Source organism: Pongo pygmaeus, chromosome 15 (assembly GCF_028885625.2).
Source record: "Pongo pygmaeus isolate AG05252 chromosome 15, NHGRI_mPonPyg2-v2.0_pri, whole genome shotgun sequence".
In the NCBI taxonomy this organism is placed as follows: Eukaryota; Metazoa; Chordata; class Mammalia; order Primates; family Hominidae; genus Pongo; species Pongo pygmaeus.
This window is the reverse complement of record NC_072388.2, coordinates 43,653,907-43,679,448: the sequence shown is the minus strand read 5'-3', so window position 1 is coordinate 43,679,448 and position 25,542 is coordinate 43,653,907. Positions and strand designations below refer to the sequence as shown.

General features: G+C 37.5%; 1 protein-coding gene across 5 annotated transcripts in view; it reads right to left on the bottom strand.

The window, feature by feature from the left end:
* TOGARAM1 (TOG array regulator of axonemal microtubules 1) overlaps nt 1-25,542 on the bottom strand; it is a 116,943-nt gene that overhangs the window by 1,451 nt on the left and 89,950 nt on the right. For 3 of the 5 annotated variants that reach the window (XM_054449148.2, XM_054449150.2, XM_063651579.1), the window contains 5 exons: nt 23,563-23,689; nt 21,592-21,710; nt 6,236-6,425; nt 4,366-4,585; nt 1,195-1,281 (listed from right to left, as the gene is read on the bottom strand). In XM_054449148.2, coding sequence (XP_054305123.2) covers nt 1,195-1,281; nt 4,366-4,585; nt 6,236-6,425; nt 21,592-21,710; nt 23,563-23,689 — 743 coding nt within the window. The remainder of the gene's footprint in view (nt 1-1,194; nt 1,282-4,365; nt 4,586-6,235; nt 6,426-21,591; nt 21,711-23,562; nt 23,690-25,542) is intronic. The other 2 variants (XM_063651580.1, XM_054449149.2) reach the window with 2 other exon arrangements.

Genomic DNA, 25,542 nt, shown 5'->3' with positions numbered 1-25,542 from the left:
TTTTATCAAACATGATTTTGAAATAGCAGTTTTCTATAAGAACCAAAATTTGATTTTAATGTCTTTTTAGTTTTCCCGTATTATTTCTACTAATGTAACCAAGTACCCTATTTTTAAGAGCTTTTTTTCTTCTCCTTTTGTGGCCCTTTGTATTCACGTTTTAGTAATGAAATAATAAATTTTGCTTTCCTTCTTTCTACTAGGTACTCCTTTGCATTGCTAGCCTATCTAATTATGTTTGCCTAGAAGTTCCAGAGACTGGGCTGGGTGCAGTGGCTCACGTCTGAAATTCTAGCACTTTGAGAGGCTGAGGTGGGTGGATCACTTGAGGTCAGAAGTTCAAGACCAGCCTGGCCAATATGGTGAAGCCCCATCTCTACTAAAAATAAAAAAAACTAGCCAGGCGTGGTAGCAGGCACCTGTAGTCCCAGCTACTCAGGAGGCTGACGCAGGAGAACCACTTGAACCCAGGAGGCGGAGGTTGCAGTTAGCTGATATTGCGCCACTGCACTCCAGCCTAGGCAACAGAGCGAGACTCTGTCTCAAACATTAAAAAAAAAAAAAAAAAAAACAGTTTCCAGAGACCCTGTCTTGAGACAATTCAGATATCTATGGAATTCTCTCTAACCAGGAGATTACTTCAAGGCTGTGGTGCTAATTTACAACCCAGTCCGGCCTGAGACAGCACTGGACCACTCACCATATGGGGCAATAACTCAAGGTAAGTCATAGGAACAAATCATGTAGAACTGTACTGCCTGGCCCACTGCATGCCCTCTATGCAAACCTGCTCCTTCTTAAACCCTAGCATTTTGCCTGAGAATTTTGAAGCAGTTTTGTTAAGGCAGAGTCTGAACCACTTGCCAACTGCTAACTTTGGAAAGTAAAGTCACTTTCCTTCCACTGGACCTCATCCTTGTTATTCAATTTTCCAAGTGGTGACTGGCTGAACCTGCATTTGGTTACACTAATAGGAAGACTGAACATTTACTGGAAAAAAAAGGATAAAATTCTTTTGACAATAATGTATGGGGTAAAAAGTCTTAAAAGGTTCTCTTGTGGATCATTACACAATTATTTCTACTTTGTGGGTAGTTATATTAAGTTGGTAGCTATCCTAAAATTAAATTGAAATAGTTTATCAGTTTATCCTTAGTTAATAAAATATTTCTTTAGAAATTACAAAGTATTTACCAGCAAGCTTTTCCGTCATATCCTGTTTTGCTTTTCCATTTAAAAACTGAGCTTTTGTACAAAATGGCTGTAGAAGTAAGTAATTGTCTAAACAAAAAGAACACAGAGACACATGTTTAAAGAGTAATGAGCTCTTAGTTACTTTCCATTACATAGCATTGAAAAGAAAAAAAAAATCACTTCTAGGATGCAAATGTATAACACTTTAAAAATCTACATAATCACTATTTAAAATTTTCTATAAAACTTTGCATGGTGGCTAGCACCTGTAATTCCAGCTACTTGGGAGGCTGAGGTAAGAGGATCACTTGAGCCCAGGAGTCTGAGGCTGCAGTGAGCTATGATTGTGCCACTGAACCCCAACCTGCGTGAGAGTGACACTCTGTCTCTAAAAACCAACAAACCAAACAAAATCTTAACAGAGTAATATTCTTAAAGCAAATGAGAACTAAAAATATCTCACACAGTTTTAAAGGAGCTATCATGTGGTATTCAAAAAAAAAAAAAAAACTGCCTGAATCTCCTAGGCATCTTATTTCAAATGATAACATAGTTTTATCAAAAAACAGAAAAAGCAGCCGGGTGTGGTGGCTCATGCCTGTAATCCCAGCACTTTGGGAGGCCGAGGTGGGCAGATCACGAGGTCAGGAGTTTGAGACCATCCTGGCTAACATGGTGAAACCCCGTCTCTACTAAAAATACAAAAAATTAGCTGGGCGTGGTGGTGCGTGCGTGTAATCCCAGCTACTTGGGAGGCTGAGGCAGGAGAATCGCTTTAACCAGGGAGTCGGAAGTTGCAGTGAGCCGAGATCATGCCATTGCACTCCAGCCTGGTGACAGAGTGAGACTCCGTCTCAAAACGACAACAACAACAACAACAAAACAAAACAAAACAAAACAGAAAAAGGGAAGCAGTTTTTACATTTACTGAATTTTTTTCTTAAGTTTTAATTTTGAAATAATAATAGAAACACAGAAATTTACAAAGATTATATAGAGGTCCTGTGTACCTTCCACCCAAAGGTTTCATCTTAAATAACTACAATCGACCCTTGGACAACACAGGGGTTAGGGGAGCCAACCTCTGTACAATTGAAAATCCGTGTTTAACTTTTCACACTCCCCAAACTTAACTACTAATAACTTACTGTTGATCAGAAACCTTACCAATAACACAAACTGTCAATGAACACATATTTTGGATGTTATATGTATTATATACTGTATTCTTACAAAAAAGTAAGCTAGAGAAAAGAAAATATTAGGAGAGAGAAGAAAAATAAATTTACAGTATTGTATTTGTCAATAATGCAAATTTATATCATCTGTTTACAAGATTAGTCATCTGTCTGAAATGGTGGGCAACCACAGCTGCAGACCTCAAGCTACTCAGATATCAAGCAATTCAAATTTATCATGTCATGACTTTCCCCTGCGTATTGGGAGCACTTCCAGCATCACTAGTGGCACTTCATATAGGTCTGATGGTGTCACTCAAGGTTTATGGTATTATAGTAAACCTGATGAAAAATACTTAAGAACCATCAATTTGCATATGTTGAACCATCCTTGCATCCCTGGGATAAATTCCACGTGGACATGATGAATAATCTTTTTTTTCTTTTTTTTGAGATGGAGTCTTGCACTGTTGCCCAGGCTGAAGTGCAGTGGCGTGATCTTGGCTCACTGCAAGCTCCGCCTCCCAGGTTCACGCCATTCTCCTGCCTCAGCCTCCCGAGTAGCTGGGACTACAGGCACCTGCCACCACGCCCGGCTAATTTTTTGTATTTTTAGTAGAGATGGGGTTTCACCATGTTAGCCAGGATGGTCTCGATCTCCTGACCTCGTGATCTGCCCGCCTTGGCCTCCCAAAGTGCTGTGATTACAGGTGTGAGCCACCGCGCCTGGCCGAATAATCTTTTTATACAAATTTGTTTCATGTTCCTAATATTTTGTTCTTTTTTATTAAGTAGTATTCCACGGTATATTTAGATTTTAAAGAAACTGCCAAACCTAGAGTGGCTGTACCATTTTATTTACATTCTCACCAGCTGTGTATGAGATGTAGTTTCTCTGTAATCTTGTCAGCATTTTGTATTGTCATTATTTTTTATTTTGGATGTTCTAATACTTGTGTGGTGATCATGGCCTTAACCTGCATATGCATTTCCCGGATGGCTAGTGATGTTGAACATCTTTTCACTTGCTCATTTGGCCAGTCACACATCCTCCCTTATTTGCCATCCGTAGAGCCTCATGGTTTAAATATTTCTTCAGGTCTTTTGTCTATTTTTTTATTTGAGTTTTTTTTGTTGTTGTTGAGCTTTCAGATTTCTTTACATATTCTAGATATTAGTTCTTTGTCAAATATGTGGTTTGAAAATATTTTTCCCAGTCTGTAGCTTGTCTCTTTATCTATTTTTTTTAATTTTTTAAAATTTTTTGATACAGAGTCTCACTCTGCTGCCCAGGCTGCAGTGCAGTGGTACAATCTTGGCTCACTGCAACCTCTACCTCCTGGATTCAAGCGATTCTCCTGCCTCAGCTTCCAGAGTAGCTGGGATTACAGGCATGCACCACCACACCCAGCTAATTTTTGTATTTTTAGTAGAGATGGGGTTTCACTATATTAGCCAGGATGGTCTTGAACTCCCAACCTCAGGTGATCTGCCCACCTTGGCAGATCAACTCCAAAGGGCTGAGATTATAGAATCATGCTTTTAGTGCCATATGTAAAACTTTTCACCAAGTCCTAAGATTTTCTCATGTTATCTTCTAAAAGTTTTACATTTAAGTTGTACATTTAACTCTACGATCCATTTTGAGTTAGTTTACTTATTATTATTTTCTTATTTTTATATTTTTTTCTTTATTTTATTTCTGGATCATCTCATGCCAAAGTATTGAGTTAGTTTTGTTAGCAGATGTGAGGTTGAGGCAGAAAAAGAAATAAAAGTCAAAGATAAGGGAACAGAAAGTCAATTTAATGGAACAGAATTTAATCACTAAAAATAATTTTAAAACCATTGAGAAAATACAAAGTTTTATGATAATATTAAGTTTAAAAAACTGAATAACTAGGATTTCAGCATTACAAAAAAAGTATGGATGGAATCAGAAAACATGAAAAGAAAGTCAAAATAATTTGAGTGCTGAAGTAAGATTTCTTACCTACATGCTGACTCAGTGCCTGAACAACATTCGTAGCAGCCGCGTAGATGCCTGGATTCTTGGAATTCAGATTGTTGTCCACTATTGCTGGAATTAGCATGTTGATTATAGGAGATAAGTGGTCTCTAAGTAGAGGAATCATTTTGTGCATTGTTTCCAGAGCCACCAGATTTACTTTACTATTAGAATCATGAAGTCGAGATTTAAAAGCATCAAAAATCTGAAAATAAGTTGGTAAATTATTTAAAGTAAAATAATTTTTATAGCTATTGTATTTATAAGTCTCTTGGCATGTCATAATATTTCTCCTACTTTACTCAGTTTAAATATATACACAATATCCTATTTTGCCTGAACTTGGATAACAGGAACTTTATAAAAATTTGGGTACTAAATCTAAGTGTCAAATCTTCTTGTAACAAAAAGAGAAGGCCTCAAAAATCACCCCAAAAGACATCCTAATAAAGGCTGAAAAATGTGGCTCAGTAGGCAGATGACTGACTGACTGACTGTAAACATGATAAACATCTTGTTTTCTGGAAGGTGGAGGTTAGCTTAGCTAACTCTAAGAACTTAGAAAAGTTTCTGTTTTTATCTCTTTTCACACTAGAAGTAGACTTGTAAGTTTTACTGTGGAGATTTAACCTAGTGTCAGTTTAGGTTTATTATGAAAATTTTAGATGCAATTTCAGAGTTAAACTTGTATTATTATCTCTTAACCTGAAAACTTTTAACAATAATTCCTTGCTCTTCAGAATCCTTAACTTTCATAAACTCAAGATATAATAAAGTGAATGCTAAACAATCCTTTAACCATGTCAGGTGAGTGAAGAGCTACTCTATGAGCTGAGACTATTCACTAATAATTTCCGATTCTTATTTATTATTTTTCATGTTAAGAATAATCTTCCCAAGAGATTTATTTTTACTCAATAGAGATCATAAAATATAACTTTCTGGCTCCCATGACATGGTAATATGGTTCTTTTCTTCTGAAAACTGAGACAATACCATGAGAAGTAAAGAGTACTTATGATATGTTTGCCAAGTATAATGCATATTACACAAATTTAAAATGAAATTTAATTAATAAATTACTAATAGAATTAACTGAACTAAATTCTGATAAAGCAAAAATAATCTATGCTCTGATATGATGAATATTTATTAATATTTCCCTTTCTTTTGCTTATTGTCTTCCTAAAGATAGGTACACAGAAGTCAGTATATAGAGATTTCTAACCCACATATGGAAAGTTTTATTATCTGTTCTAAAGCAATATCAAGTCTCTTATCTGTCTTTGCTTTTTAAAAATATGTATTGATTAATTCAACATATATTTACTAGATGCCAGGTTCTGAGAGCTCTGAGAATATAGCAGTTTCAAGGAACTTACCATCTTGTGGCGGGATTCAGACTAATAAATAGCTATCTTCTTACTTTGTTTCAGTGACTTTGAGTTGCTCTAGTATGCTTTTAACCTAGCAAAACCTAGAAAATCCATTCTTTTCACTAAGCTTATTTTAACACTTTAGAATTATATATATATGATATGTATATAAGTAATTTATTAGTTACATTCCATTTTAAATTTGTGTAATTTGTATATATATAGAGAGAAGGTATATAAAACACTAAGATTTAGGGCAATCTTTTAAACTGATAAACTTCATTTGACATGGATTTCAAATGAAAATAAATTTTTATTTTCTTTTTTGTAGAGACAGGGTCTTGCTATGTTGCCCAGGCTGGGCTTGAACTTTGAACTCCTAGCCTCAAGAGATCCTTCTACCTTGACTTCCCAAAGTGCTTGGATTACAGGCGTGAGCCACCATACCCGCCTTAAAATTAATTTTGACAAGTCCTTACCTTCACAATGTTTCCAACAACAAGGTCTTGGTTATTTTCAGTATCTGATAAAAGCTGCTTAATCCCATTAATACGATCACGAAAGTCTTTTGCATTTAATAAGCCAGTTATGAGTTTAAGGTACTCAGCACTTTCTAAGGAATTACGAGGGACTGATTTTCTGGTCACTTCACGAACTTCAGTTACAGCTCTAAAGTGAAAGAAAGGTGAATGTAATTTCATTTGTACTTTCCTATAAAAACTATTATACAAACATAATTTAAAAATCTCATTATGCATTCATTTTCCAAAATGCATAAAATGCAAAAAACTGTGGCTAACCCATAGCCACAGTATCCATCTTGGGGGTCCCCAGGATCTCCCCTGGATTTGGATATTTGCTAGGAAGACTCTTAAGAGTTGGCCTATATAGTTTTACTCATAGCTAAAATTTATTACAGCAGAAGGGTACCAAACAAAATCAGCCGAGGGAACAGGTGCACAAGTCAAAGACCAGAGGAAACCAGATCTAAGCTTTTAAGAGTCCTTTCCCAGTAGAGTCACACAGAACACAATTCCTTCAGCAATGAGTTATGACAACATATGTGAAATGTTGTCTACCAAGTAAGCTTATTAGAGGCCTCATGTCCAGAGTTTTCACTGGGAGCTGGTAATGTAGGGACTGTCTGCCTAGGACATACCAAAATTCCAGACTCCCAGAAGGAAACCAGGCCTCCAGCATAAACCATATTGTTTGCCCAAACAATTTAGGCACAGTAAACTATCTTATCAGTTAGGGCATAGTGGGAATCCTCTTGAAATCCTAGTTTCCCATGTCAGCGAAGAGCTAACCTTGCAAGCAGCCTTTTTTAGGGACAGCAGTCTCAGGACTGCAATGTTAACTTTTTTCTGAACAGCTTCCTTGCCCGTTGAGATCTAGATAAATTACCTTGAACCTCTTTCAAAAAACCCATCCTCCATAGAAGATTAAATGAACCACTCTTATGAGGAATAGTTGAAATCTTTCCAAAACCTAAGTTCCCAGATGTCAACCAATGGGCAATCTCTCTAAGCAGGACTTTCTAAGAACAGCAGTCTTGGGCCCCGTTATGTTAACTCTTTCCTGCAAAGTATCCGTGAGAATACGCATGGGACAATGAGAAACTAGAGACCAGCAGGAATTATTATGGCAATGACAGTATTCATAGCATAATATTTTTCGTGGCTATAAAGGGGTAACTCAATGTGGTAGATCCAGCTTGTCCATCCCATGGTCTGCAGGTCGCATGTGGCCCAGGACAGCTTTAAATGCAGCCTAACACAAATTCATAAATTTTCTTAAAACATTATGAGATTTTTGTGTATATGTGAATGGTTTTTCTTTTGTTTTTTTTTTTGTTTTGTTTTTTTGTTTTAGCTCATCAGCTATCATTAGTGTTGGTGTATTTTATGTGTGGCCAAGACAATTCTTCTTCTTCCAATGTGGCAAGGGAAGCAAAAGACTGGACACCCCTGTTTAGATGATCATCCTTTTGAAACTAAAGAGTCATGCAAAGTGACAGGTAGGTTGGTTGGTCAACCTGTCTGTCTATTTATTTTAGATGCAGAGTCTCACTCTATTTTATTTTTTTAATTTTTAATTTATTTTTGAGAAAGAGTCTCACTTTGTCACCCAGGCTGGAGTGCAGTGGCATGATCTTGGCTCACTGTAAGTAAGTTCAATGTAAGTATATTGTAAGGTTCTTACATTATACTTAAAGTGGTCTAATACTATTTGAAAGTATACTGTGAGACAGTAAAGATGCACATTATAATATTATAAAGTCTAGATCAACCACTTTAAAAAAGGAACAAAAAGATACAGCTAATGAAGGAAATACATGAAATACCAAAATGCACACATACACACTCACACCCCCTACCTCTCAATCAATCTTATACCAAGCACAAAAAGAAGAAAAAGAAACAGAAAATATAAGACAAATAGAAAAACACTATCAAAATGAGAGGCTTAAACTCAACCATGTGAATAACTACTTTAAACCTAAATGGTCAAATACCCTGATTAAAAAGCAGAGACTGTTACACTGGTAATAAGACAAGACTCCAACCTGGGCAACAAATTGAGACCTCATCTGTACAAAAAATACAAAAAACTAGCTGAGTGGCAGGGTAGGGGTGGCATGGGCTTGTAGTCCCAGGTACTCGGGAGGCTAAGGTGGGAGGTGCCTTGAGCCCTGGGAGGTCGAGGCTGCAGTGAGCCATGATCACGTCATTGCACTCCAGCCTGGATGACAGAGCAAGACCCTGCTCTCAAAAAAGACAAGACTGAGTCACGTACTGCCTAGAAAAATGCTCTTTAAAAAGACATAAGCTGGGCATGGTGGCTTATACCTATAATCCCAGCACTTTGGAAGACTGAGGCTGGAGGATTACTTGAACCCAGGAGTCAACACCAGCCTGGGCAACATAGCAAGACCCCATCTCTTTTTATTAAAAATTAATAAAAAATATATTTTTTAATTAAGAAGACATACCAGGAAATACAAGCAAAAACCACAATGCATTAAAGAAAAATTATTTTCACACTTGTTAAAATGGTAAGAAAGACTTTATTCAAGAGGGATCATGACTACTACAATAAGGGAGAACAACTGTTCTCAACTCTGACTACAGTAAAGACAGATAGGGATTTATAGCCCACAACCAGAGTTGGGGGTGGGGGTCGGTGGATAGAAAATTACTAAAAGGAGACATTAAAAAGTAGGAAGTTTCTTGCAAAACTGGCCTAATAAGATGCCTGCTAAAGGAAGGCCAAAGACTTATACATCAAAGGTGGGGGGGGGTGAGGAACTTGATCAGATATCAAGGGTGATAACATATCAAAGGAAGGAGATGAGCTAGCAGGATACCTTGCTAAGACTGGGTTAGGCAGGTCAAGGACAGGGCCCAAGGTCAAGGCTGAATTGAAAATAGGGCTCAGAGAAGCACGTCTACAGTTTAGTCAAGAAGAATCTTTGTTGGGCCAGGAGCCAGTGGCTCACGCCTGTAATCCCAGCACTTTGGGAGGCCGAGGCGGGCGGATCACAAGGTCAAGAGATGGAGACCATCCTGGCCAACATCGTGAAACCCTGTCTCTACTAAAAATACAAAAATTAGCTGGCCGTGGTGGCACACGCCTATAGTCCCAGCTACTCGGGAGGCTGAGGCAGGAGAACTGCTTGAACCTGGGAGGCAGAGGTTGCAGTGAGATCACGCCACTGTACTCCAGCTTGGGTGACAGTGCGAGACTGTCTCCAAAAAAGAAAAAAAACAAAAGTTTGTCAAGTGAGATACTAGTTTATAGCCACTGAAATAACCACCAGTATTGGTGAGGATGTGAAAAAACTGAACCCTTTTACACTACTGGTGAGATGTAAAATGGTGGCACTTTGGAAAAACTTTCTGCTGGTTCTTCAAAAGATTAAACATAGAGTTATCATATGATCCAGCAATTCCACTCCTACACATCCAAGAGAGCTGAAAACATATGTCCACAACAAAACCAAACTGATGAACGGATAAACAATGTGTGCTATATCCATATATGGATGAATGGAATAGTATTCACCCATAAAAAGGAATGAAGTATTGATAAATGCTATAACGTGGAAGAGCCCTTGACATTTTGACTAAAAAAAAAAAATGGATAAGCCTTAACATAAACGTAGGTATAAGAAGCCAGTCACAAAAGACCACATATCATATGATTACCTTTATATGAAATGTCCAGAATAAGCAAATCCATAGAAACAGAAGACAGACTGCCTAGGGCTGGAGAAGGGAAGATTGTTGAGAAATGGGGAATGACTGCTAATAAGTATGAGATTTCTTTTAAGGTGACAAAAATATTCTAAAATTATGATGACAGTTACACAACTCATTGAATATACTCATGCTCCTTGATTTGCAATGGAGTTACATCCCGATAAACCCACTGTATGTTGAAAATATCTTAAGTCAAAAATGCATTCAATACATCTAACCTACTGAACATCATAGCTTAGTCTAGCCTACCTTAAACGTGTTCAGAACACTTACATTATCCTATACTGGGGCAAATAATCTACCACAAAGCCTATTTTATAATGAATAATTTATTGAATATTATACTGAAAGTGAAAAACAGAATGATTGTATGAATACTGAAAGTAGAGTTTCTACTGTACTAAATGCATACTGCTTTTGCACCATTGTAAGGTTGAAAAATCATAAGTTGAACCATCCTAAGTTGGACACCATGTGTACTAAAAAACATTGAATTGCATGTCTTAAATAGACGAATTATATAGTAGGTGAATTACATCTCCGTAACACTGTAATTTAAAGAAAGACATACCATGCAAGTCTTCTATCAAAAGAAAACTAAAATAGTCTACTAACATAGACTTCAGGACAAAGAATATTACCAGCAATAAAGGTACTTAATAATGACAAAAGGACCAATTTATCAGAAATCACAACTATCCTCAATGTATTTAAACGTAATCACAGTGGATCAAAATACATGAAGCAAAAAGTGATACAACAGAAAGCATAAATAAATCCACAAATACGTTGGGGATGTCAATACTCCTATCTCAGCAACTGATAGAACAAGTAGAAAAAATCAGTAAGATTATAGAACACTTGAATAACAACCGATTTAACCTAACCGACATTTTATAGAATACTACATTCAACAAGAGCAGAATGTACATTCTTTCAAGTAGATATAAAATAGTTACTAATATAGAACACATGCTGGGCCACAAAACAAGTCTCAAGAAGTTTAAAAGAACTAGAATCCTATGAAGCACATTCAATGACAGAGCAGAACTAAATTTAATATCATTAACAAAACGATATTTAGAAAATCTCCAAATATTTGAAAATTAAACACACTTCTAAATAGCACCTGTATTAAAGAAGAAACCACAAGGGATTATTCAGCATTATCCCAATGCCAAATCCAAAGACATTCTAAGACAAAGAAACTAAAGACCTCATGATTATAGACACAAAAATACTTAAATAATTTTAGTAAATAAAACCCAGTAATATATTAAAAATATGACAAATTATCATCACCAAGTGGGGCTAATCCAAGGAATACAAGTTATCATTTTTAACATTTAACATAATTCACAATAGTAACAAAATAAACAAAAAATATAATTATCTTAATAGATGCTGGAAGGGCATTTGAGAAAAATTCAACACCCATTCATGATTAAAAAATAACAAACTAGAAGGAAACTTCATTAATTTGATAAAGAGCTTTCTATGAAACCTACAGCTAATATCATACACAATGGTGAAATGCTGAACATTTTGTCCCAAAGATCAGGAATAAGGTAAAGATGTCTGTTATTACTTCTATTTAACATTATATTTGATATTCTAACCAGTACAATATTAAGGTAGGAAAAATAAATTAGAAGCATACAGATTTGAAAGGAGGAAATGAAATACAAGAAGATCCTGGAGAATCATTTGCTGACAGAAAGTAAATGGATGGGGCATGTTGTAAATGCACAGCAGCCAACCTGAGGGAGCTCCTAAAGCTAGAACCATTTGAAGAGGGAAATAATGGCAGTATTCGATTACACCCCACAGAATAAAATAGAAATCCATTAGTCTTCACGAATACAAATGAATATTTGCATAAATAAACATACGAAGGAAATGGAACAGTTTTTCTGTAAAGAAAAAAAATCAACCAATGAATGTAGAAGAAATCAAGAAAACAGATCATTATTAGGCAAAAAACCATGTACTAATTGCTGTAGGGAAAATATCTCAGTGGTGGATAAAATTAGTGGGCATATGTATGATGAGAAATAGGATATTTACAGTCTCAAAGTTTCCAAAGATATCTATTAACTATAAAGGGAAAAATAGTACAGTGCCTAGCAGAAACCACCATAAGCTAATGATCAAAGTTATCAGCAGTAAGACATAACAACATCATGTACCTTGTGATGTAATACAGTGAGAAGGGTACAACATCACTTCTGTGGTGTTCTTGCATAACTTCTTTTAATTGTGAGAAAATATCAGATAAACCCAACTTGAGAAATATCTGTGAAATAAGCTAAGTGTTTGCAAAAGGCCTCCCACACAGTATGCTCTGAATAGATGTTAAGAAAGCATTTTTTAATGGGTTCCAAAAAACATTTTTTGACCAAGATATCTGATCCAGGATCTTTTGAGATTATATAATATCAAGGTAGAAAAATTGCCAAATCTTATTTAGTAGGTCTGGAAGGAGAATAACATTTTGCATTTCTGGCTGGGTGTGGTGGCTCATGTCTGTAATCCTAGCACTTCTGGAGGCCGAGGTGGGTGGATCACCTGAGGTCAGGGGTTCAAGACCAGTCTGGCCAACATGGTAAAATCCTGTCTCTACTAAAAATACAAAAATTAGCGGGGTGTGGTGGCACACGCCTGTAGTCCCGGCTACTTAGGAGGCCGAGGCAAGAGAATCATTGGAACCCAAAAGGCAGAGGCTGCAGTGAGCCGAGATCCTGCCACTGCACTCCAGCCTGGGTGACAGAGTAAGACTTCATCTCAAAAAAAAAAAAAAAGGCCGGATGTGGTGTCTCACGCCTGTAATCCCAGCACTTTTGGAGGCTGAGATGGGCAGATCACGAGGTCAGGAGATCCAGACCATCCTGGCTAACACGGTGAAACCTCGTCTCTACTAAAAATACAAAAAAAAAAAAAAAAAAAAAAATGAGCTGGTCGTTGTGGCGGGTGCCTGTAGTCCCAGCTACTCGGGAGGCTGGGGCAGGAGAATGGCATGAACCTGGGAGGCAGAGCTTGCAGTGAGCCGAGATCAGGCCACTGCACTTCAGCCTGGCCGACAAAGCGAGACCCCATCTCAAAAAAAAAATTGCATTTCTAAAAAGCTCCTAGGTGATGCCAATGTGGCTGTTTTGTGGGCTGTACTTAAAATATCAAGGTCCCAAAGCATATATTTTCACATACATCTTTATTTTTTATGTCATTACTTTAGTTTATGAAATATTTCAAAGATATACAAATACAGAAAATATAAGATACCTATGTATACTATGAATATGATGTATCGTATAATTTTTCAACAGTGTTTGTTTTTCTTTTTTTTGTTATTGTTTTGTTTTGTTTTTTTGAGACAGAGTCTCGCTCTGTTGCCCAGGCTGGAGTGCAATGGAGCGATCTCAGCTCACTGCAACCTCCACCTCCGCCTCCTGGGTTCAAAGGATTCTCCTGCCTCAGCCTCCGGAGTAGCTGGGATTACAGGCGTGCGCCATCACATCCAGCTAATATTTTGTATTTTTAGTAGAAACGGGGTTTCTCCATGTTGCCTAGGCTGGTCTTGAACTTCTGAGCTCAGGCAATCCATCCACCTCAGCCTCCCAAAGTGCTAGGATTACAGGTGCATACCACTGCACCCAGCCAATAGTGTTTAAAATATATTTAAAGCCAGATGTGGTGGCTCATGCCTGTAATCTCAGGAGTTTGAAAAGCTAACGTGGGAGGATCCCTGAAGCCCAGGAGTTTCAGTCCATCCTGGGCAACATATTAGCCAGGCATGGTGGTGTGCACCTGTGGTCCCAGCTACTCCAGTGGCTAAAACAGGATTGCTTGAACCCAGGAGGTCGAGGCTGTGGTGAGATGTGATCACACCACTGCACTGCAGACCTTGTCTCAAAATAAAGTAAAATAAAATAAAATATATTTAAAAACTGAACAAAGAGGTCATAGTAATAATTCTGAAGTAAGCAAATGTTAATAGACTTTGTCATCACTAGACTGGCCCTATAAGAAATACCCAAATGGGCCCTAAACATGGAAACAAAGGTCGATATTTGCTATCATAAGAACATAAGAAAGTATAAAACTCATAGGTCATATAAAGCAATCATATAAAGGAGGAAGAGAAAGGAATCAAATGGCAACATGACAGAATTCCACCAAACAACAAAAACAGAGAAAAAGAAAGAAACAAATAATTTATAAAACAGGGAGATAACATTTAACAATATGACAGGAACAAAATCTCACATATCAATATTAACCTTGAATGCAAATGGATTAAATGCTTTACTTAAAAGTTACAGATTGGCAAACTGGATAAAAAAACATAATCCAACTATATGCTGCTTATAAAAAACTCACTCTAGCTGAAAAGACACAGACTAAAATTAAAGGGGTAGAAAAAGATATTCTAGGCTGGGCACGGTGGCTCATGCCTGTAATCCAAGCACTTTCGGAGGCCAACGCGGATGGATCATGAGGTCGGGAGTTTAAGACCAGCCTGGCCAACATAGTGAAACCCCGTCTCTACTAAAAATACAAAAATTAGCTAGGCATGATGGCGTGTGCCTATAGTCCCACCTACTAGGGACGCTGAGGCAGGAGAATCCCTTGAACCTGGGAGGTGGAGGTTGCAGTGAACTGAGATCGTGCCACTGCACTCCAGCTTGGGCAATTGTGTGAGACATCGTCTCAAAAAAAAAAAATAAATAAATGGAAGCCAAAAGTGATCAGGTGTAGCTACGCTTACATCAGATAACACAACCTTCAAATCAAAAACAGTAAAAAAAAAGACAAAGAAGGGATGATAATGATAAGGGATGAATTCAGCAAGAAGCTATAACAATCCCAAATATATATGCACCCAACACTGGATCACCCAGATTCATAAAACAAATATTTACTAGACCTAAAGAAAGAGACAGCAAAACAATCTTGTTTTGAGTGTGGACTTCAACATTCCACTCACAGTACTAGGCAGATTATTGAGACAGAAAATTAACAAAGAAACACTGAACTTAAATTGGACTTTAGACCAAATGGACTTAACAAACATTTACAGAACATTTGACCCCAAAACTGCAGAATATACATCTTTCTCATCAGCACATGGAACATTCTTCAACACAGACCATATGTTAGGTCACATAATAAGTCCCAACAAATTTTTAAAAACTGAAATCAAATCAAGTATCTTCTTAGACCACAATGGAATAAAACTAGAAATCAATACCAAGATGAAATTTAGAAACTATACAAATACATGGAAATTAAACAACAGACTCCTGAATGACCATAGAGTCGATGACAAAAATTTAAAACATATTTTGAAGTGAATGAAAAGGGAAACACAACATACCAAAACCTGCAGGATATAGTAAAAGCAGTGTTAAGAGGGAAATTTATAGTATTAAATGCCTACATGAAAAAAGTAGAAAGCACTTTTTTTTGACACCCTAACATCACAATTAAAAGAACTAGAAAAGCACGAGCAAACACATTCAAAAGCTAGCAGAAGGCAAGAAATAACTAAAATCAGAGCAGAACTGAAGGCAATAGAGACACAAAAAACCCTTCAAAAAATTAATGAATCCAGGAGCTGGTTTTTTGAAAGGATCAACAAAATTGATAGACTGCTAGCAAGACTGATAAAGAAGAAAAGAGAGAAGAATCAAATAGATGCAATAAAAAATGATAAAGGGAATATCACCACCGATCCCACAGAAATACAAACTACCATCAGAGAATACTACAAACACCTCTACGCAAATAAACTAGAAAATCTAGAAGAAATGGATAAATTCCTCGACACATACACCCTCCCAAGACTAAACCAGGAAGAAGTTGAATCTCTGAATAGACCAATAACACGCTCTGAAATTGTGGCAACAATCAATAGCTTACCAACCAAAAAGAGTCCAGGACCAGACGGATTCACAGCCAAATTCTACCAGAGGTACAAGGAGGAACTGGTACCATTCCTTCTGAAACTATTCCAATCAATAGAAAAAGAGGGAATCCTCCCTAACTCATTTTATGAGGCCAGCATCATCCTGATACCAAAGCTGGGCACAGACACAACCAAAAGAGAATTTTAGACCAATATCCTTGATGAACATTGATGCAAAAATCCTCAATAAAATACTAGCAAAACGAATCCAGCAGCACATCAAAAAGCTTATCCACCATGATCAAGTGGGCTTCATCCCTGGGATGCAAGGCTGGTTCGATATACGCAAATCAATAAATGTAATCCAGCATATAAACAGAACCAAAGACAAAAAACACATGATTATCCCAATAGATGCAGAAAAGGCCTTTGACAAAATTCAACAACCCTTCATGCTAAAAACTCAATAAATTAGGTATTGATGGGACATATCTCAAAATAATAAGAGCTATCTATGACAAACCCACAGCCAATATCATACTGAATGGGCAAAACCTGGAAGCATTCCCTTTGAAAACTGGCACAAGACAGGGATGCCCTCTCTCACCACTCCTATTCAACATAGTGTTGGAAGTTCTGGCCAGGGCAATGAGGCAGGAGAAGGAAATAAAGGGTATTCAATTAGGAAAAGAGGAAGTCAAATTGTCCCTGTTTGCAGATGACATGATTGTATATCTAGAAAACCCCATTGTCTCAGCCCAAAATCTCCTTAGGCTGATAAGCAACTTCAGCAAAGTCTCAGGATACAAAATCAATGTACAAAAATCACAAGCATTCTTACACACCAATAACAGACAAACAGAGAGCCAAATCATGAGTGAACTCCCATTCACAAATGCTTCAAAGAGAATAAAATACCTAGGAATCCAACTTACAAGGGATGTGAAGGACCTCTTCAAGGAGAACTACAAACCAGTGCTCAATGAAATAAAAGAGGATACAAACAAACGGAAGAACATTCCATACTCATGGGTAGGAAGAATCAATATCGTGAAAATGGCCATACTGCCCAAGGTAATTTATAGATTCAATGCCATCCCCATCAAGCTACCAATGACTTTCTTCACAGAATTGGAAAAAACTACTTTAAAGTTCATATGGAACCAAAAAAAGAGCCCGCATTGCCAAGTCAATCCTAAGCCAAAAGAACAAAGCTGGAGGCATCATGCTACCTGACTTCAAACTATACTACAAGGCTACAGTAACCAAAACAGCAAGGTACTGGTACCAAAACAGACATACAGATCAATGGAACAGAACAGAGCCCTCAGAAATAACACCGCATATCTACAACTATCTGATCTTTGACAAACCTGAGAAAAACAAGAAATGGGGAAAGGATTTATTTAATACATGGTGCTGGGAAAACTGGCTAGCCATATGTAGAAAGCTGAAACTGGATCCCTTCCTTACACCTTATACAAAAATTAATTCAAGATGGATTAAAGACTTAAACGTTAGACCTAAAACCATAAAAACCCTAGAAGAAAACCTAGGCATTACCATTCAGGACATAGGCATGGGCAAGGACTTCATGTCTAAAACACCAAAAGCAATGGCAACAAAAGCCAAAATTGACAAATGGGATCTAATTAAACTCAAGAGCTTCTGCACAGCAAAAGAAACTACCATCAGAGTGAACAGGCAACCTATAAAATGGGAGAAAATTTTCACAACCTACTCATCTGACAAAGGGCTAATATCCAGAATCTACAATGAACTCCAACAAATTTACAAGAAAAAAACAAACAACCCCATCAAAAAGTGGGTGAAGGACATGAACAGACACTTCTCAAAAGAAGACATTTATGCAGCCAAAAAACACATGAAAAAATGTTCACCATCACTGGCCATCAGAGAAATGCAAATCAAAACCATAATGAGATACCATCTCACACCAGTTAGAATAGCAATCATTAAAAAGACAGGAAACAACAGGTGCTAGAGAGGACGTGGAGAAATAGGAACACTTTTACACTGTTGGTGGGACTGTAAACTAGTTCAACCATTGTGGAAGTCAGGGTGGTGATTCCTCAGGGATCTAGAACTAGAAATACCATTTGACCCAGCCATCCCATTACTGGGTATATACCCAAAGGACTATAAATCATGCTGCTATAAAGACACATGCACACGTATGTTTATTGCGGCACTATTCACAATAGCAAAGACTTGGAACCAACCCAAATGTCCAACAATGATAGACTGGATTAAGAAAATGTGGCACATATACACCATGGAATACTATGCAGCCATAAAAAATGATGAGTTCATGTCCTTTGTAGGGACATGGATGAAATTGGAAATCATCATTCTCAGTAAACTATCGCAAGGACAAAAAACCAAACACCGCATGTTCTCACTCATAGGTGGGAATTGAACAATGAGAACACATGGACACAGGAAGAGGAACATCACTCTCTGGGGACTGCTGTGGGGTGGGGGTAGGGGGGAGGGATAGCATTAGGAGATATACCTACTGCTAAATGATGAGTTAATGGGTGCAGCACACCAGCATGGCACATGTATACATATGTAACTAACCTGCACATTGTGCACATGTACCCTAAAACTTAAAGTATAATAATAATAAAATAAAATAAAATAAAATAAAATAAAGAAAAAAGTAGAAAGCACTTTGTGAGGCTGAGGCAGGAGGATTGCTTGAGCCCAAGAATTTGAGGCTGCAGTGGGTTATGATGATGCCACTACACTTCACCCTAGGCAACAGAGTAAGACCCTGTCTCTACAAAAAAAAAATTTAAAAAAAAAAGTAAAAAGATCACAACTTAACATCACACTTCAAGGAACTAGAAATACCATAATAAAACAAACCCCCAAGGTTAGCCAAACAAAATAAGTAACAGAGATCAGATGAGAACTAAATGAAATAACCCCCATACCCCCCAAGATTCATCAATGGTTCTTCAAAAAGATAAAATTAATAAATCGCTAGCTAGCTTAAGACAGAAGATCCAAATAAACAAAATCGGAAAGGAGACATTATGACTGATTCGACAGAATAAACAAGGGATCATCAGAGACTATTATGAGCAAATACATTTCAATTCCTGGAAACATACAACCTCCGAAGATTGAACCAGGAAGAAACAGAAATCCTGAACAGACCAGTGAGTAGTGAGAATGAATCAGTAAGCAAAAAAACCCCACAGGACAAGATGGGTTCACAGTCGAATTCTACCAAATGTACAATAAATAAATAAAACAAAAACTTATACCAATCATCCTGAAACTTTCCAAAAATTGCAGAGGGGGAATCTTCCCTAAATTATCCTATGAGGCCAATATCCTGATACCAAAACAAGGCAAAGACACAACAAAAGATGAAAGCTACAGACTAACATCCCCTAAAAATATAGATGTAAAAATCCTCAACAAAATAATAGCAACAACAGCACGTCAAAAAGATAAAATATCAGGATCAACTGGGTTTTACACCAGGGATGCAAGGATGGTTCAACACACGGAATTAAAAAAATATGATACATCACACAAACACAGCTAAGGACAAAAACCATATGGTTATCTCAAAGGAAGCAGAAAAAGCATTTGATAAAATTCATCATCACTTCATGATAAAAATCCTCAACAAAATAGGCACAGAAGGAACATACCTCAACATAATAAAGGCCATATACAATAAACCCACAGCCAACATCATACTAAACAGGAAAAAGTTGAAAGCATTCCAAGAACTGGAACAAGTCAAAGATGCCCACTTTCACCACTTCTATTCAACACAGTACTGTAAGTCCTAGATAAAGTAATCATGCAAGAGAAAAAAATAAAAGGCACCCAACTGCAAAAGTTAAATTATCCCTGTTTGCTGATATGATCTTATATCTAGAAAACCCCAAAGACTCCACCAAAAGACTCTTAGATTTGATAAGCAAATTCAGTAAAGTGTCAAGATACAAAATCAACTTAAAAAAAATCAATAGCATTTCTATATACCAATAAGGAATAAGCTGAGAAACAAATCAAGAAGGCAATCCCATTGATAATAACTAAAAAAGAAATAAAATACCTAGGAGTATATTTTTAACCAAGGAGGTAAAAGATCTCTACAAGGAAAACTAAAAAATGCTGACAAAAGAAGTTGTAGATGACACAAACAAATGGAAAAACATCCCAGGTTCATGGATCAGAATAATTAAAATGACCATACTGCCAAAAGCAGTCTACAGTCTGAATGCAATCCCTATCAAAATACCAATATCATTTATCACAGACTTAGAAAAAACAATCCTAACATTCGTGGCTCACTGAACCTTATTTGGAACAAAAAAAGAGCCCAAGTAGCCAAAGCAATCTTTTTTTTTTTTTTTTTTTTGAGATGGAGTCTCACTCTGCCCAGGCTGGAATCCAATGGCGTGATCTCAGCTCACTGCAACCTCCGCCTCCCGGATTCAAGCGATTCTCCTGCCTCAGCCTCCCAAGTAGCTGGGATTACAGGCACCCTCCACCATGCCTGGCTAATTTTTTGTAGTTTTACTAGAGACGGGGTTTCAGTACATTGGCCAGGCTGGTCTCGAACTCCTGACCTCGTGATCCACCCGCCTCAGCATCCCAAAGTGCTGGGATTACAGGTGTGAGCCATGGTGCCCAGCCAGCCAAAGCAACCTTAAGCAAAACCAACAATGCTAGAGGCATCACATTACCTGGCTTCAAATTACACTATAAGGCTATAAAACCCAAACAACATGGTACTGGTCTAAAAACAGATACATACATTAATGGAACAGAATAGAGAACCCAGAAATAAAGCCACATATCTACAACCAACTGATCTTTGACAAAGCTGACAAGAACATACATGGAGGAAAGAGCACTCTTTTCAATAAATGATGCTGGAGAAATTAGATTGCCATATGCAGAATGAAACAGTATCTCTTACCTTATATAAAAATCAACTAAATGGATTAAAGACTTAAATTTGGGACCTACATTTATAAAAATACAAGAAGAAAATCTAGGCAGTACTCTTCTGGACATTGGTCTAGGTAAATAATTCATGACTAAAACCTCAAAAGCATAGGTAACAAAAACCACCAGGCCCGACTAATTTTTGTATTTTTCTGGTAGAGAAAGGGTTTTGCCATGTTGCCTACACTGATCTCGAACTCCTGAGCTCAAACAATTCTGCCTGCCTCAGCCTCCCAAAGTGCTTGGATTACAGGTGTAAGCCACCGCTACTGGCCTTCCAAATCCTTGTAATGCTTTCATTTTCTAAAGGTTTTTTTTCCCTCTTTAACCATAATTATGTATTACTTTACAATCGGGGGAAAAATAAAGGCTATAAATTTTTAAAAAATTAATCAGAGTTGTCCAAAATAGGCCTAACATTGACAAGTTCAATAACACTAAAGCATTGCTAATGTCTAGTGCAAATAAAAGGAAGTTACTGTAAATATATAATTGCCTTATTAAATCTAATTACCTCACATTTTCTGGATCCTAAGCAAACTTTTAAAACTCCATTAAATTTTGGCAAATACCCCTGGGGTAGTTTATGAAAACAACCAAATGAGACTACTATCACAAGGGAGTAATTTCTCTGATGAGGACTATTACATCATCTTACCTTTCAGCTGAATTGAAAGCATCTCTAGAAACAGATGATGATCTTGTATTTCCAACACTGCCAGTATGAGATCGTCTTCCTTTTGCTGAAGGAGTATCTAATGGTATCTCCCCCAAACCCTGCAAGTAAATATAAAAGTAGTATAATACAAATTTTAAAACTAGTAGTGAAATAATTTACACAATGTAATTTTCAAAGTAGGCATCATTGATTTTTTAAGATGGAAAGTATTTTAATAATCTGGTATACTTATGCTTTAAAGAGTATGAGATATATAAAACACCTTGTAGTTAGCAGTAAATTAACAAAATACAAGACTAATGGGAAAATATATATTGACTTGTAAAAACGAGTTAAAAACTAAAAATTAATATGCTGCATTTTGGGCTGGGTGCGGTGGCTCACACCTGTAATCCCAGCACTTTGGGAGGCTGAGGGAGGTGGATCATCTGAGGTCAGGAGTTCGATACCAGCCTGGCCAACATGGGGAAACCCTGTCTCGACTAAAAGCACAAAAACTAGCCGGGCATGGTGGTGTAATCCTAGCTATTTGGGAGGCTGAGGCAGGAGAATCCCTTGAACCTGGAGGCAGAGGTTGCAGTGAGCTAAGATCGTGCCACTGCACTCCAGCCTGAGCGACAGAGCATGACTCTGTTTAAAAAAATAATAATAATAATAATATGCTGTATTTTGTAACTACTCTTCTTAAAGCTTAACATCTATGTAGAATATAGGAGCACAGTCCATAAACACTGAACACTGTTGTTCCTATGCAACATTAGGAGTGTGAGAATAAACATTTTGATGAGAACTATTTAAAACCTTTCCTGTATTGGAAAGACTCACAGATGCAATCTGCTTCATTTCAGTCAGATTATTTTTTTTTGCATGGTTATATTAATAAGTTCTAATATGAACTAAGCTGAAACCTTCAAGCTCAACGGGCAGAAAAAAATGCTCTAAAATGTCTATTACAAAGATAATATTATCTTTGTAATATTATTCCTTCATAAGTGAGTCCTTATCCCAAGGTCATCAGAGAGAAATGACATAAATTACAATAGAAAAATTTTACTTTATTAAACATATTTTTAAAATAACGTATAAATAGATTACTTTTCATATTTTGTTTCACTTGATATTCTCTCAGTCACTCATTTCACAGACATTACTGAATTCCCATTATCTACCAGGACAAATAAGACATGGCATGGCTGGGCGCATTGGCTCACGCCTGTAATACCAGCACTTTGGGAGGCCAAGGCAGGTGGATCACCTGAGGTCAGGAGTTCAAGACAAGCCTGGCCAACATGGTGAAACCCTGTCTCTACTAAAAAATACAAAAAATTAGTTGGGTGTGGTGGCAGGCACCTGTAATTTCAGCTACTCGAGAGGCTGAGGCAGGAGAATCGCTTGAACCCGAGAGGTGGAGGTTGCAGTGAGCCGAGATCACACCACTGCACTCTAGCCTGGTGACAGAGCAAGACTCTGTCTCAAAAGAAAAAAAAAGACATTGCACTTACCCTCAAGGAGCTCCCTATAAACGTTCTGCAGTGTGGTAACAGCGCTAATAGTGGAACATACAAGGTAAATAAAGCAGGGACTAAACATGGTAAACATTATTATCCTCATTTTATAAAGTGAGAATTCTAGTTAGAGAAATGAAGAGGCATGTGTAAGTTACACAGTTGCTAACTGTTAGAGCTGCAATTCAAACCCATGTCTTGTTAACTCCCATAAGCCAAACTATATTCTACCAAACATCAAGCTTCTGTGCAATAAACATTTACTTCCAAGGCTTGACAATACGTATGTCTACTTAGTATTGTAATTGTTGAAATGCTATTGCAGATATAGTCCAAATGATTAACAGAGAAATAATCAAATAAATAATTATTCCTATCCTTTACCTGGATGTAAAAACAAGCTTTGCTTATAAAGTTGTTTATAAAACAAACTTTTTCCACATACCTTTTGCTGTAAGTTTCTAACAGAGTCCTTAATATATGGCAAATCTTTAGATGGGACATACTTTTCAAGCATTTTTTCAAAGTTAGGATGACACATCATGAAGAACAGCATCTTTCGACCATAATACCTATGAGTATTTGAAAAATAGGTATATTACTTTTTAGACATTAATAAGCTCAGTTTCTGACCCTAGATGCATTGTTTCAATAGAAAAAAAAACACCTATCAAATATCAAGATTACCATTCCTATTTTAAATAACCACCAAAATATAGATATCCTAACTGTATAGGATACCCTAGAGGGTATAGATGGTCCTCGACTTACAACGGTTTGACTTATAATTTTTCAACTTTACAATAGTGTGAAAGACATATGATTCTGTGGAAACCATACTTTGAATTCTGATTTTTTCCATGGTTAGTCATATGCAGGATGACACTCTTTTAAGATGCTGGGCAGCAGCAGCGAGCCACAGCTCCCAGTCAGCCATATGATCACCATACTCTACAATGTACTGTGTTGCCAGATGATTCTGTCCAAGCATAGGCTAATGTAAGTGTTCTCAGCATGTTTAAGGTAAGGCTTGGCTACGTTATGATGTTTGGTAGGTTAGGTGTATTAAATGCACTTCTGGCTTATGATAATTCCTATTCATGACGGGTTTATTGGGATATAACTTCATTGTAAGTTAAGAAGCATCTGTGGCCAGGTACAGTGGCTCACGCCTGTAATCCCAGCACTTTGGGAGGCCAAAGCAGGTGGATCACAAGGTCAGGAGTTCGAGATCAGCCTGGCCAACATGATGAAACCCCGTCTCTCCTAAAAAAAATACAAAAATTAGCCAGATGTCTTGGCGCGCTCAGGTAATTCCAGCTATTCAGGAGGCTGAGGCACGAAAATCATTTGAATCCAGGAGGTGGAGGTTGCTGTGAGCCGAAATCACGCCATTGCACTCCAGCCTGGGCAATAGAGTGACACTGCATCTCAAAAAAAAAAGCATCTGTTGGGATGCTCCCATAATCTCCCTTTAAAGTCACTGTCTTCAAATCCTTCTGCCATGTGCCAGATAGAGAGACAAAGCTTTGATTCTATTTTTCAGGCATCCCAAGGTCCATATCAATGCTGGCATTTGGAAGAATTGTGAAGTTTTCCTCCATCCTGGGCTCCTTGCCCATTGACCATTTGCTGTCCACCTAATGGCCAGATGTTCTGGCCTGAGTCAACCCTCCCTAGGTCCTGCATTTCTCACTCTCTGTTTTTCCCTAGCCAAAACTTACCAGGGTTCTGATTCTTCAAAATCCTATTCTTTACTACCTAAAATACATCCAAGGTTAGTTGATAAAATTGTGACTGATATGTTAATAAAGGTAATAATCTCAAAAACTAGGTTTTTTTATTTATATGAATTTTAAAATAATCATCTTAGCATAATACTATAAGCCCAATGATTCTAATGGTGGAAATTCAGAGATCATGGAAGTGAATACTGGAGATATTTTAGCACACAGATGTCTTATACTACCTTCAAAATAATACCACACTATTCATCTTCAAGGAGGCTGGGCCCTAAAATAAATCACAGTTACATTTTTACTCACAACTTGGAATATATGGCACAAAAAGAACCAGAGAAGAGGCTGGGCGTGGTGGCTCACACCTGTAATCCCAGCACTTTGGGAGGCCAAGGCAGGCGGATCACTTGAGGCCAGGAGTTAGAGACCAGCCTGGCCAACATGGTGAAACCCCGTGTCTACTAAAAATACAAAAATTAGCCAGGCGTGGTGGCACATTCTTGTAATCCCAGCTACTCAGGAGGCTGAGGCATGAGAATCGCTTGAACCTGGGAGGTGGAGACTGCAGTGAACTGAGATCGCACCACTGCCCTCTAGCCTGGGGGACAGAGTCTTGGGGGAAATAAAAAGGAATGAGAAAAAGGCAGGCTTTTGTGGGGTTTTGTGGATGGGGGGGATACAGGATG